A 15,908-nucleotide genomic window follows, 5' to 3' on the forward strand; every position below is an offset into this window, starting at 1 on the left:
ACAACCTCTCCCTCACCCCCCGCTAACATCCCCCCTCTTAAGATTTACGAAGAAACGCCCCCCTCCAGAAACTTGCGTAGGACTCGTTAAGTTGCCTACAGCCGCAGTATAATACAATAATACATTTTTCCTGTCCAGAAGGAATTTAGCAACCAAGGCATCTGTCTTTAGGTCCATTTGTTGCTTGAGCTGATGCCATCGCCCAAATGACTCGGCAATAATCACTTATGTTTTTGCATTCTCGCGATCCAGTTGTCTTTTATTTTCTCTGACATCAAAAAATGCCTTTCTTTTACGGCTGGATCCCCCTGGATCTTGATCTGTCATTATGTCAAAAAAGATGAGCAAAACAAGTCGCCAGCTAAAGCAACACATACGGAAAACACGTAAGTCCAAGGCGTACGTAATCTACATAACTAGGCCTGAGCCAGAAGATTTTTGATTGACAGGAAAGGGAGCAAACCAAACGCCTCGGTCCGAGCGCAATGATTGGCTGATGTTTTTGAGGTCCTGCCATGTCAACAGTTATTTTTTTTAATTTTTCATTTTTTTAGAAACCATACATACAAGTCCACTAAAGGTCAGTATATTCATTTTATGTGAATCAGACAAATTAAACAATAAAAAACATCCTCCATAATGCCTTTAATGTTGTGGACATTTAATAAAAGGTCAAAATGTTTGGAGGGAAGTGCTGACAGCTCGCTCTTCATTTAATGAAATGTGGCTTCATGATTAGTTATTGAATTCAGTAAAGAACTGCATTTCAATTAAAAACTACCTGATTAAATTAGGATGGTTCACTCAATATTCTCTCTATTTGGAACTGCATAAATAGAATGATTGTGTTTTATTTGTCCAGAATAATGTGAATTTTATTTCAAACATTTATTATTTAATTTTCACCTAAATAAAAGCCACAAAATGAAGGACACAGTTAAATTAATTATATTTTATGGAACTACAAGGTGTCCCGAACGTCTGGACACATACACTACCAGTCAAAAGTTTGGACACACCTTCTCATTTAATGGTTTTTTTTTCTGTATTTTCATGACTATTTATATTGTAGATTCTCACTGAAGCTAAGGACGATGAAAGAAAACTATGAATGAACACATACGGAATTATGTAGTTAACAAAGAAAGTGTGCATTAATTCAAAACACGTTTCATATTTTAGATTCTTCAAAATAGCCACCCTTTGATTTGATTACTGTTTTGCACACTCTTGGCATTATCTGGATGAGCTTCATGAGGCATTCACCTGAAGTGGTTTTTATTTCATAGGTGTGCCTTGTCATGGCTAATCTGGAATTTCTTGCCTTCTTAATGAGGTTGGGGCCATCAGTTGTGTTGTGCAGAAGTCAGTTTGATACACAGTTGACAGCCATATTTCTTTATAGCTATAATTAACTGCAATATTTTTGCTTCCACAATTTAAATATGGCTTTATCGAAGGAAGAAATAGTTGAACTGGTACTTCTCAGTGGACATGAAGGATGAACATATCAAAAGATAGGGTTAAGGTGAGGGAAGTGATTGTTTGGGGATGTTCATGACCAATCCTTTAGTTACGGCTGATACATTTGTCCGTCCAGAATGGGGTTTGTCTATGACGCTGCCCATTTCTTCAAACTTTTAAACCACTTTTCCATGGAAAAGCCGAGCAGAATCCTCCTTGGATGACATACATTAAATTAATCTGCTTTCTTTCAATATGTCCATCCTTTACATCCACTGAGAAGTACCAGTTCAACTCTTTCGTCTTCCCACAAAGCCATATTTAATCTGTGGAGGCAAAAAAAGCATAGTTAATGAGATTTCCTATGTGTCCAGACTTTAGTCCAGTCTTTAGAGACCAGGATTTAAAATCTATATTATACAGAATAAATTATCACAGTGTATTTCTAATTCACTGACTTAATTTCTTTTCTATTAAAAATAAGCAGTCAATAATTATTTTTTGTTCTACTTCTTGTTGACAGAATGAACATCATTTCTAACACCATTATTTCCAAACAAATGCTTTTCTTCCACACTAAAGTGTCGTGTTTTGTTCATCCATCCACCTGATCTTGACACTACACAGACTTTGTCATTTTCTAACAAAATCACCTCACTTCTTATTTGAAGGACCAATCTTGAATTATTTTGGGCTTCTTTTCAGATGGTGCCAGGTGTCATGTTCTACAACTAATTGTGCTTCTTTGCCTCCCAGGATCAGTTATGAATCACCACCCTGAAGTACATGGCCAATCTCCCAACGGAGATGAAGATGAGACAAGAAGCACAATTCCAAAAGATCTCCTCACAGAAAAACAAACAAACAAAACAGGAGCATCAGTAGCAGAGGCCTTTTCCTGGAACGACTGAACCTGTCACCTGATATCTCATAGTGACTCAATCACGCTGTTTGACTTGAGGCTGCATCTGTGACCAGGCAGAAACTATGGAGCCCAGATATGATGTCCAACAAAAATGAATAACTCAGTCAGGGGTTGGATAAAAGAAAATTGTAAGTCACTGACTATCCCTTTGAGTACTGTCATATCTATCATTAAAAAAGTGAAAGAACATGAAACATAGGTAAATCTGCCTTGAGTAGGTCGCCCTCAAAAACTGAGTGAGGCTAGTGAGAGGCCACCAAGACACCTATGACTCCTCTGAAGCAGTTATAAGCTTTAGCAGCAGAAATGGCAGAGACTGTGCATGAACTCATATTAAATCTTGACGCAGAGTTCCCCAGAAGGCAGGTTGGAGACTCTGAGGTCAACTGGAAGAAGGTTGTTTGGTAAAAAATTATCTTTTTCCCTATAAGATTAGACGCTATGTTTAGTGGACACCAAACATTGCACATCATTACAAACACACTGTCCCCACTCTGAAGCATGGTGGTAGCATCATCATCACTGTTGCCAACTCCTCAGTCCTAAAAGTCGCTAGAAGTCGCTAAATGACGCCATCGCCTAATTTGCATATTTCCCAGTTTGCATGTAATTGTAATCAACGTTGTAGAAGAGAGGAATAACTTTGTGGAAGAGACCAAAAAGTGAATATAAAACACTCAAAATATGTTTTTGTATTAGAGGCAAAATGTTGTGGTTTATTTTAGCATGACAGTGAAGAAACATTTTCGTTTATATGGCTCAGTAAGTCTGGATGGGATCTGTAGTGACTTTGCGCATGCGCAATTCATCTGTCGTCTGGCTGCGGAGTGATGTGGGTCTCCCCTCACTGGGTCTGCTGTGGAGTTACTGGACTGACAGCCTGTGCTCTGGGAGGGGGAGAAGCTCACAGCAGCACCTGCTGCTTGTTGAAAACAGTAACTGCAGAATGAGCCAAGTTTTCCTATCAGAGTCTCCAAAATGGCAGAAAAAGTCGCTAGATTTGTCGCTAGTCGCTTTTGACAAAAAAAAGTCACTAGGAGCTTTAACCCTAGGATGCATAGGTGGGGTCAAAATTGACCCCAGAGGTTGTTGTTCCTTAATATCTTTAAGATATTATATTTTCATATTCCAGGTATTCCTCATAAAACATGTTTGTGACATGATGCCATTTGCATTTTTATTCATTTTTTCATTAATTTAAAAAAAATTCAGTTTTTGTATCAGTACCCCACTCTTCCATGGGCGGGGTCAAAAATGACCCCAAGTATTTCCAATGGGATATTTCACTTAACATTGGTTCTTGGCAACTGTTAGTGTAAATAAACATTTACTGTCCCCCATACAACTAATGTCAGCAGTTCCACCACCTAGGAGGTCATTTTTGCACAGCATTATACATGTAAGTATTATCTCCATTTATGAGCTTATTTTTCATTGACAGAATATGTGAATTTTATGTGAATGTCTGTGAAATTTGCCTAGTTTGTGGTTAGCTAGCAATACTGCTAGCTAACAATACTGTTAGCTAACATTATTATTAGCAAACAGTATTGTTAGCTAACACAATCACACACACACACACGCATGCATGCACGCAAGCATACACATACACTCATACACTGTTGTTGCACTGTTATTACACAGTATCTTAGCTAACAGGATTGATAGCTAAAGTATTGTTAGCTAACGCAAACACACACACACACACACACACACACACACACACACACACACACACACACACACCACTGAATAATCGATGATCATATAATAGGCTACCTAATGGGTTAGTGTGTGTGTGTGCGAAGACCGCAAAGCCACCAACTTCTGTTGGAAATGCAAAAGCCCTGTCTGCAATGGTCACAGCCACAAGAAAATAGTCTGTGAAAGCTGTGAAGAGTGAGAAGAGACATGTTTGTGTCTGAACATGAATGTTGAATGAATGTTATTGAATGTTATGATTGTTATGAATATTATTGATTATTGTTACTGAATGTTAATTTATGTGTCCCTCTGTCTGTTTTAAAATACGGAGGAAGATTAAACATGTTTTGATACCGTTTCAGTGATTGTTATGTGATAAAATTTGAATTAAAAGTGAAGACAGAACATATCAAAACTGAAAATACTCTTTTGTTGAACAAAATATATAATGTCTAACCAACATGAAAGAAATGTCTCAAGTTTATTGCAAAAATGCATTGATTTCAATTGGGGTCATTTTTGACCCCACCCATGGAAGAGTGTAGGTATTGGTTGGCCATGCATCTAAGGGTTAAAAAGACGTTAGATTTAGCTAGAAAGTCGCTAAGTTGGCAACACTGATCATCATGTGGGGATGCTTCTTGGCAGCACACCTTAGAAAACGTGTCAATTTAGATGGTAAAATGAATGCAACAACGTGAATCCTGGATAACAACTTGATTCAGTCTGCAAGAGAACTGGGACATGGGAGAAAATGTGCTTTCTAGAAAGACATTTTCACTTTGACTTTCAGTCTTTTTTTGGCAAATTCTTGTCAAAATAGGTAAATTAAATTGACCATGAATAATTATTAATGTTTATAGGGATAAAAGACGAAAGTTTCCGAGGGACGTAAATACTTTTTCTAGGCACTGTAGCTATATTTATGCCCACAAAATAGCTGTACCCTGGACATGATCCAGGTCCTATGTAGACTCCAGAAAATAACCTGCACCTGCAGTTTGGGACAGAGATAACTTGATAGAATTTTATTTTCGGCTGTGGAATGAGTTACAAATACATTCTCAAATATTGGGCATTGCAAGGGATCATTATTAGTGAGAGGCATTTGAATAGAATATTAAGAACAAGGACGTTTTATTTGGACAGTGGTATAACTACCCTAAACTGGTCAGTGTATACAAAATGTATGTGGGTCAGTGACGTGACGTTCATGTTTTTATGTCTTTGAGCCACAGATGTTTTTGTTATGGAGAAGAAAATGTAAAATTGGTAAAAATGTTAAAAGCCCATCATAATTAAAGTGTACATTTAGATTATTGCATAAATTATATAATTATAGCATTTTTGTTGTGTCATAAAGAGCCAAAATGTCATATCGTCAAACGAACCTAATTTGTTTTCACTTAAGTCAATTGTTAATAAAAACAATAAAAATGTATAAAAAAAAATAATTTTTTGAGGGGCATAATTTTATGAGTCTTGACAAGATGGTGTTAAATTGCATAAAGAGGAAAATGTTCAAATGTGTGAATAAAATCCAATATACTTTTGTCCTTGAAAGGCAATTTCCATAGATGTCATATTGTCAAACAATAATAAAGGGCTATTTTAAGCAATAATATGATGTCACAGGCCAAGGGCTGTGTGACGTCAGTATTCAGAAGAACCCAGATGGCTTGACAGCCTGGAAATAGGTTTAAAACTTTGTTTTTAAATTATGTTACTGTGACGTTTTCAGAGATAAATCGAATGTGTCACAAATCAGCGTGTCATTTGGTCTAACAAAAAAAAAAGTATTTAATATTGTTTTTTTATAATTGTAATTAGTTTGGTATTAAAGTGAAAATATTACAAAGATGCTAGCGTAATGTTTTGCTCATAGCAGCCAATTTGTTGCCTATTCAGAATGAAAATATGGAAAATCATCATTCGGTCTAACGATAAGTCATTCGGTCAAACATTTGTGCTATTGATATTTTGATAGATCAAATGATAATAAAGTGGTTTATTATCAATATTTACAACATATATTTTTGGTATTTTATTTCAGAAAAATAAAATAAAATAAAACATATTTAATATACATATTTTTCATATGACAGGGTTCAGGTGCTACTTTGACAAGGAAACGGAAACTGGGCCATAACAAAAATTAAAAATATATATTTACTTTACTATGAAAAAAATCACAGTTCATCGTTTGCATCATTTGTGCTTTCACCCATTTATACTTAATAAAATATACTGTAGCTCGAAGGACCATTGATCAACTTGACCATAGCCCTTAAGCCAAGGCACTAACAGCAGCATAGTAGCAGACATGTCTGTTTTTGCTTGAAGAATAATTTTGTAAAAGACCAGCTCCCACACTCAAGACTAAACAACGGCATCGAAGAGGTAACAGAAATAACACTATTTATGTTTTTTTAATGTTTGCAATGTTGACAGAGCACAATCCTTGTTTTTGAAGCTATTTCAGGCATTAGCATAGCATGTAACCTAGCATTAGCCTACACATAGCAGTTGTAGCCACATCTATGAAACTCTGTAAAATATATATATATATATATATATATATATATATATCAAGTTTTGTCTCTTAATCTATCTCTTAGGGTAGACCCAAAGAGTTTGATTTAGAGATTTATATTGTACAACCTACATATTATGTTAGCATTAGCTTTGCTGTTTATAGTGGAAGAAGACCTATATTGAATAGGTCTTCTTCCATTTTCTTACTGAAGTAGAATATAACTAGAATTGCAACAAATCTACTAAAGTAAAAGTGCTTTGTTAGTATAAATTACAATATTTTATAATATTAACTTATGTAAAGAATTGTTATCTATGACAAGTAGTAAAGCCTTTTTTTTTTTTTTTTACATTTTAACAGATGCCTCTATCCAACAAAGAACGATTTGCACGTTACTATGCAAAGATCAATGCAGATCCTGCTGCTAGAGAGAAAATGCTGGAGAACAGAAGGCAAAGGTATTGATACATAATTTCATAAACAACAGTAAATAAATAAACTACATTGTAGTTTGTAATTGATAAATATTTTAACCGTTTTCGTAAAAATTTGATTATCTGCTTCAATAAAATAAATAAAATAACTATATGCAAATTTTGCAGGTATCAACAGATGAAACAAGCTGGACACAATAATTACATTCCAATCTCACAACTGCCTGCATCAAAAGCTCAAGACAAAAGGACACAATGGGCACACAATCAAAGACAACACAGGAAACGTTTAAAACAGGAAGAAGCTGTTTGCAATCTCACTTTACAGTCAGTGGATTCAATAGAAGATCTCCCCTGCCTTGACCAACCAGAACAATCTCAAATGTCCTTTCAGCTTCACCAGACGCCATCAAATATGTGTCTTAAATCATCTGATTCATCCCGAAACTCTACACAGCAACCATCTGAGGAGCCATCTTTGTCATTTGAAAAGCCAAAATGCTCCTCTACACCAGATGTTTCAGTGAAAGAAAAGAAAAAGAAGACTCGTCATGATAGAGAAAAACAGAAACTTAGAGAGGAAATACAAGAGCTGAAAAAGAAACTTTACAAAGCAAAAAGAAGAACAGCTCAGTTGAGCAAGAAAATGGAGCGTATTAAAAAACAAGAGAAAAAAACAAAGAAAGACAAAAAGTCAAGCAAAAAAAAGATTTATGGAAAAAGAGAAAGTGTGAAGGAATTTCTGACACGTGATGAGAACAGCCGACTCTTACCCGGCAAGAAAGATACAATTTCTCTGAATAAGGTCAAGGAGCAACGTCGAGTTCTTGTGAAGTCACTGAAAGAACTTCACAAAGAATATTGTCAAGAAGCTGGTAAATTATCATACAGACAGTTTGTTCGTCTGCGCCCATTCTATGTCACCGAACCTAAAAGTCGAGATCGCAATACTTGTGCCTGCTATGACCATGAAAATCTCACTTTACTTATCGAGAAAATGTTTCAAAATGGCATTTTGGGAAGCAAAAGCATGACTGATGCCCTGTCCCATATTGTGTGTGATCTGAAGAACAAGAAGTGTATGTTTCGGCAGTGTGCCAAGTGCTGTTACAATGATATAGAGTTAGCAGTACCAAACAACTCTGAAACTATTTCATGGTACCAATGGACCAAGGAGCGTGTTTCCACAGAAGGAAAAACGTACACCCATTTTGTGAAGAAGGCTTTCACTGGAACCTGGGGCGATCTCTTAAAAATCTTCAATGAGAAGCTGGACTCCCTGGCTAAACATCACTATATTTGGATACACCAGGCAGAGCAATGCAGGTTCCTCAAGAACACGCTTCAAAATGATGAAGCTGTAGTCCACATGGATTTTTCAGAGAACTATGCATGTAAAATGAATGTTGAAGTTCAGGCGTTTCATTTTGGAGGAAGTAGGCAACAGGCAACCGTGCACACATGCATGGTCTATACAGCTGAAAATACAAAGGCCTATGCAACAATTTCTAATAGCCTACGTCATGATGAGCGTGCTGTATGGGCACACTTGAAGCCTGTGTTTGATGAGGTCCTGAGCAACAAGAAAATAAAAACATTACATTTCATGAGCGATGGACCATTGACTCAATACCGTAATAGAAAGAACTTCTACCTCATGAGCACCTTACCGTTTCTGCGTGGAATTGAGAACATCACCTGGAACTACTCAGAAAAGTCCCACGGCAAAGGCGCTCCAGATGGCGTTGGTGGATCCGTTAAAAGAGGGGCAGACACCTTTGTTCTACAGGGAGGTGATCTCCAAAATCCAAAAGACTTATTTGAGTTTCTGAAGAAGTCAGATTCCAATGTGGAATTCTTCTGGATATCAGAAGAGGATATCTCCTTAATTGATGAAGCAGTGCCAGAAGAATTACCTGTTGTGAAAGGCACTTTGGCAATTCATCAAGTGACTGCAAGTGCTACTACTCCAGGAAAAATCTCTTTCAGAGACGTGTCATGTTTTTGCCATCGTAATGGAGTTGTCTGTGAGTGTGGTGAGCCCTGTGAATTTGAAATGAAAGTCAGCTCCTTTTCCAGTAAAGAGGACAGTGATGAAGACTTAGCTGGAAAGATGGTCATAGTGTCATATGAAGGAAAGCCATTTGTGGGGCAAGTATTGAAAGTTCTTGGTGAAGAAGTCGAAGTGTCCTGCATGCAGCAATCAGGAAGAAGAAACAACTTTGTTTGGCCTCAAGTGGCTGACGTTATTTTCTACTTCAGGTCAGATCTAAAAGCAAGAATCTCAGAGCCAGAGCCCTTAACGAGTCGAAGCTCCAGGCTATCTGATGAGGACTGGAATCGGTTTCTTTCAGTTTGATTAAAATAACCTGTTCAGTATCTGGTTCACTGTGTAAGAGGCAAATGTTGCTTTGTTAATCGTTTATGTAAATTTTTAGAGAGAAAAAAAACTTTTAAATATTCAAAGATTAATTTTATCATTCCAAATGAATTGTTGAACATTAGTTATTTAAAATATAAGCTAAGCATTTGTTTTCTTGTGTAGAATACATGAATTTGAAAAAAAAAAAAAAAGTTAATTGTTATTTAAAAAAAAAATTATACATTTCAAAAAATTTTGCAAACATTTTAATTTTTTAGTTGTTAAAAGATAAACTTACTTGTTCTGAATCAATAAATTCTTAAATAAATACTTGGTCAATATTTGTGTTATCTTTTATTGCTGTTATAATAGTTTGGTCATTTCGTCTAACACTGTATGTCATTTAGTCAAACACAACTATTTTTGATTAAATTCATAATTATTTGTACATTTGAACCACATAGAGAAAGCAAAGGGAAAAAGTGAACATACCATACATTTTGAATTTATTTGAAGCAAATTTGCATTTTTTGTAATATATTTTAGTGGCGAGAGATGATATATAGTATACAATGTATCGCAAAAACATCTGTAAATCATATTTATTGTCAAAATCTGTAAATAGCTTTAGTAATAACTATAAATAATAAAACAACATTTGCATTTCAGAATCCAAAAATTAATATTTCTGATATTCATTTAAAAATATTTTAGATACAAGTGCTGTTAGACCAAATGACATTTCAGGCGATTTGTTACATATAATACAGAGAAAAACAAATTTGGTGATATTTTTTGAAAGGAGCCATTGATGAAAAATAAAATAGACATGTTGATGCATAGTTTAAAAGTCAAAAGTTACATTATTTGCTGTTTTTATTTTTTTTGTGTTTTGAAACCAGAAAACGTCACTGACCCATATAGCAAAGTTTTTTTTAATCAGTAAAGACCCTCGTCTCTCTCTTCAACTCCTAAGCTTGCAAGACCAGACACTTCAGAGGAAGGCATTACTTTCCCCAGGGACCTAATTTTGTATCCCACAGGAACCCAAACAGAAGCCATATAACATATGCACTAATTTCTGCATTGACAGGTCATTTGGCTGCAGGACACCTTCACCAGCAGTGACCAAAGTTATTGAGGGGCTACTTTGTGGAAGCAGAGGAGCGCTGTAGGGGCCGCCCCAGGCTTGTATGAATTGACGCAGACACAGAGAATGTGGCTGTGAGAGACATTTGGCTGCATCAAGCCCTGAAACATGCTTCCAGCAAAACCGCAGGATGATGGGCTTCTTACTGGTGACTTTTTGGACGAAGCTCTGTCACAGTTTCTTTTAGTTTGCTTTGCTTATTTGCTTCTTTCAAATCATCCAACTAAACATATCGTGATCACAGCAAGCACCGTAGACATCGTAAACATCACACATTACAATTTACCTTGATTTAATTGCACAGATGTAGGCTGGTTGTGTGAAACAGTTGAAGAACGTGACTTGTGTTACTGATGACATAACCTAGCAATGTGCACAACGTACTACAAACGATAATACAGACAATTTATTTATACTTAACAACTCAACAAGACAACAAGAACACAGGGTGTGGTGGAAAAACCACTATGACTTCTATGACCTTAGGACATACACACTTTGCTGGTTGTTGGTAATTTTTCAATCCATTTCAACAGGAAGGAAAGAAGAATTTGTCCAGATCCCCGATAGTACAAAGGTTTTTTAAAAGTATGACAGTAAACAAAACTCTTCTTCTATTGGCTTGTTTTGAATGATTCAACATGTACAGCCAATGGAAGACTTTGTGACCATATCAAAAAGTCTACATTCTTTACGTTGTAGCCTCTTCAGACTGGAATCCCAATTACTCATGCGGGCCAAATGTTTGACCCTACTTATGTAACATACACGCACATGTGCTAAGCTGGAAGCACTGGTCAGTTAAGACCTGACAGTATAGAAACATTTTACTTCTCTGAAAAAACATATAAGCAACTGATTATGAATAGATGATTAATATATAGAAAAAAGATCTCCTGAATTAGTCCTCACAAGACTGACAGTGTAATCAGAGAGCTATTGTTGATCAAATAAGTACATCTAGTGCCATTAAATCTTGTTGTCTAATGATATTGTTTGTGTCATTAGTCTCCTTTGTGTCTCCAGAGCTAAGATAAAGAAAGTGAATAGAGCAGAGCAATTAAACTGACATAGGTCTTTGTATGGTAAAGAAGTGCGAGGTGAATGAGGTGGATGATAATTGTAAGACTGTAGCAGAGATGGAATACTAATTTTGTACACAACTAACCAGTTTATTAAAGGTTATTTGCAAAATACATTGTAGTTTAGTTAAAAAAATAATAAAAAAGGTTGGATTTATGTATGCAACAACAGTAACAGGGTTGAAAAAGTAAACAGAAAACGACCATATAGTGTAATTTAAACCAAACAGCTTTAAACACCTTTAGCCCATCAGACAAGGTTCACGCTCTGGTTTCTGCAGGTATTAGTACAACCAACAGCAATAATGAGGTAAAACAGGCTAAATTAATTAGATGTTGATGTCAGAACAGCCATCTGCATTAACTTTACCATTGGGCAGTGACAGCTAACACTTTAAGAGCAGATGAGGCGCATAGAACTACACCACTTAAAAAATAAACCTTTCAAAACCTACCAGCCTAACAAGTAGCTATGACATTGTTCACCTTACTGTTGCATAGCATCCGTCATCCACAGTGAGCTCAGTGGGAACACTACACGAATCTGGATAGCTGTTGTGACAACTTTATTACACATTGGTGTGTAAAAAATCTGTGCAGAAAAGCTTTGATTTTTCAAAGTGATCTGATCAGCTGTGTTGTGATCAGCTGCCCCAGTGTGCCTGTTTGGTAACAAGAAACTGTTGCTGCCATCTTGAGAAGCTGAAATGTTCCATGTTTTTGCAGGTTTTTTTGTGCATTGAAATAATGCGGACCATCTAGTGACAGTAGACTAACTATAGAAGTAAAACAGTACATCAGGGCCTGTATGATTACTTTATTCTAAAACAGGGAGTTTTCTTGGTAAGGATTTGCTTGCTTCATGTGCATCATGTGCATGAGTCCATCCAATAGTTCAGACAGCTCTTTCCTCTTGTGATGCATGCAGCAAAGGAGAATTCTATTGTCGAACCATAAAGTACTTCTTCCAGGACTGGTGTTGGGAGTTTCGCTGCTTGCTTCCATACTACTACAAACACTCGTGCAACTGAAAAGTCATACTTTATGAAGGGGCTTTCCACTCCTTTTGTGCAGTTATCGTAAAAATCCCAAATTTTGTCTCATAATAGATGAGTTACAATGCTGGAAATAAGTTTTCCGACACCCCGTGCATTTGGGAAATATTGCATTAAGAATCATTCTTAGGTCTTCAAGTACAATTTCTTTTAGTACAGTCAAAGCCAAAATACTAAACAAATCCTAAACGAGGAATTTAAAACTTAAAATTAATCGGTCCCATAAAGATACACAAGAAATTTTGAGTATTGGGTCACTTTGGTACCAGTGATTCACTAATGAATGTCATGCTTTTTATTAAAAGATACATTTTTTGTTGCTGTGTTTTCTGTCTTTATAAAGCCAGCACAAGTTTTCAGAGACAAAAATAGCTAAAACAAGGAACCTAACGCAGGAAGCATGTCTGAAAATACAGATTTTCAGCCATGAAGGGTACAGCTGCTGCCAGATAGCCAGGAAGTGTAGATGCAGTCCTTCAGCAGTTGGATACAATCTGCAAAAATACAGAGAAACAGCTTGGAAGACAAACCAAGATCTGGGCATCCAAGGGTTTCTTCAGCAAGAAATGACCGCATCCTGATCCGCATGTGCAGGGAAAACCGCTGAATGACATCACAGGAGCTTCAACAGCAGTGATCAAACCAAATTAGTGTCCAGTGTTCCACCCACACTCTACATGGCTGACCTTTAGATCATGGTTTCAGGTCCTACAAGGCTGTCAAGAAGCCCATGATCAATGAGAGACAGAGGTTAGCCCAGCGTCATTGGGCCCAAGCACACAAGAACTGGACAGTCAGGAACTGGAAGAGGATTCTGTGGTCAGATGAGTCCAATTTCCAGCCTTATCTTCCACCTGCTAATGTGAGGGTACACAGACGGCCAGGGGAAGCTTTATCTCTAGCATGTACAGCCTACTGTCAAGCATGGTGGAGGCAGTATCATGGTTTGGGAATGCATGAGTGCTGCTGGTGTTGGTCATCGCACTGTCTGTGATGGCACATTGATGGTATTGTGCCATTCTCCAAACCCATATTCTCCCTTCTGCACGTGCTCTGTTCCGTCAAGGTCAACACTGGATGTTACAACAAGATAATGTTCCTTGGCACACATCCAGGGCCAGGAGAACATGGCTGCAGGAGCACAGTATCCAGGTTTTAGAGTGGCCAGCTCAATCCCCGGACAAGAGCCCCATTAAAAGTCTGTGATTTATTATCAAAAGATCTGGTTCTAGGCGTAAACCAAAAAAAATTGAAGAATTAAAAGCAATAATGCAAGAAGAATGGGACAAGATAAGGCTCACGAGGAACATGCCAGCCAAGATTAGAGCTCTACTGCCTGCTAATGGCAGGACTACTAAATCTTAATTTGATGATGTGATGGTTTATTTATTTTTGTTCAGTTTTGAACACTGACTTTGCTGACTTTGATACCGACAATGTTGAGAACTGACACATTGAAACTTGTGCGTTTTTCTTGTCAATAATAAACAAAAAATGTCTGTGAAGGTTCAAGTCTTATTATGTCTGCCCCTTTATCCCCAGAAATCAATTGCAAAAAAGTGAACTTAAAAACAACAACTACAAAGAAACATGAAAATATATATATTTTCACATAGTTTCACACACACATAGTTACATATATACATGCATGCATATATATACATGTACACACACACACACACACACACACACACACACACACACACACACACACACACATATACACATACAGTATATACACTCACACACACCTATAATACAAAAAAATAAAATAGCTGCCGGCCAACACAGACAGTGACATACCATTTAGTTCTCCAATTACAATTAAATTAGTGCTTTTCACAACAAAAAAGATGGCAATGAAATGACAATTTCATGATAGTATTTGAGATTGTGTAAAATTTTAGGGTCTCCGAAAACTTTTTTCCACCATTGTACTTTACTCATTTCAAGCTCTCCACTTAGTGCATTTTTCATGGTGACCTCAGCTGTCATTTCTGGATCTTTAAAGGCACTGGGCAGGTCAGGAACTTCATCTTACAAACAGCATTACAGGACAAGATTACCATTCAGGAGTTCAGCATCAGTCTCCCCTGCTGCAGGCAGCAGACAGTGACTTATCCACTGTTTGATAAGGTGCGTCACCCTCTCCTGTTGAAATGACTGTTTCAAGGTTTGGGTCATCCACAGCTATATCCAGCCTGTCAGCCTCACTTAAAATAATAACTGCCTCAGAGCCTTCACCCAAAGTTTGGAGACCACCCCGGGGTAATATGTCATTCACTTCCAAATCTTCACTCATGGAAACTCCATAATTAATTCCATGTTGGTTTAGTTACTCTGGATCTCTGTTTTCCACCAGCAGGCCCTCATTGGTTTGATTCTGTTCGCTGTCAGAGAGCTCTGTAATTGAGGGTCTGCTCTTTCTGACAGATCACCCTTCTTTCTTATCAAGGGCTGCTGTACTGTTATCTTTGGAGTGCAGAGATAACGTTTCAAGCACTGTTCAGAGCATCCACTCGCCCACTATATAGTCCACTGCATCGGACTTTTTGTACTGCAGTTCAAATTCGCAACTTCTCATGCCATCCACTACATGATGCAGGGCAAAATTGTCACGAGGTACACTGAAATGTAGCGTATGATCATCTTCGACCAACATGCAATGCAGCTTGTCTCTGTACACTGTTATAAATAAAACTCTACAGGAACAATATTTAAGACATTTTTGTTCAGTCTAAGTTACAAATATGTTGCACTACATTGTTAAGTTGTTTAAAAAAATTGGGGGTTTTTTCACCATGCATTTGTTTGCTTTGCATGGCTAATTACAATTAATATGCTCAAGATTAGTCTATAACAGCATAGTTACAACAGCAGGCTTCATTGTTCTTCTGTTAATAGACACAGTAAAGCTTGTAAATGAAGTTACGTGTCAACGGAGATGTGTTACACTGTTTTATTTCAGTGTTCTGAAGAAGTATGTCATCTACAGTGTGTAGTGCAGAAAAACTGAGGTGTCTGCGGCCTCAAATGTGATGCAGATGTTCTGGTATTTGTTTATGCGACACAGATAACTACAAATACAATTACCTAGCATGTAAGTGGACAAACCCAAACACAGTTTCAGATTTTTCAACTCTCCCACCGTATTAGACACATCACCGTATATTTGAGATCTCAGCATGAGCTGAAT

At 37.0% G+C, this 15,908-nt stretch overlaps 1 protein-coding gene across 1 annotated transcript; it reads left to right on the top strand.

Annotated features, from left to right (window-relative positions):
- Positions 1 to 6,740: 6,740 nt before the first annotated feature.
- On the top strand, positions 6,741 to 9,422 carry LOC127533326 (uncharacterized). The gene is made up of 2 exons (XM_051945992.1): positions 6,741 to 7,087; positions 7,232 to 9,422. Exons 1-2 carry the CDS (start codon positions 6,990 to 6,992, stop codon positions 9,420 to 9,422), a joined length of 2,289 nt encoding a protein of 762 aa, XP_051801952.1. The 5' UTR covers positions 6,741 to 6,989.
- The last annotated feature ends 6,486 nt before the right edge of the window (positions 9,423 to 15,908 follow it).

Source organism: Acanthochromis polyacanthus, chromosome 3 (assembly GCF_021347895.1).
Source record: "Acanthochromis polyacanthus isolate Apoly-LR-REF ecotype Palm Island chromosome 3, KAUST_Apoly_ChrSc, whole genome shotgun sequence".
In the NCBI taxonomy this organism is placed as follows: domain Eukaryota; kingdom Metazoa; phylum Chordata; class Actinopteri; family Pomacentridae; genus Acanthochromis; species Acanthochromis polyacanthus.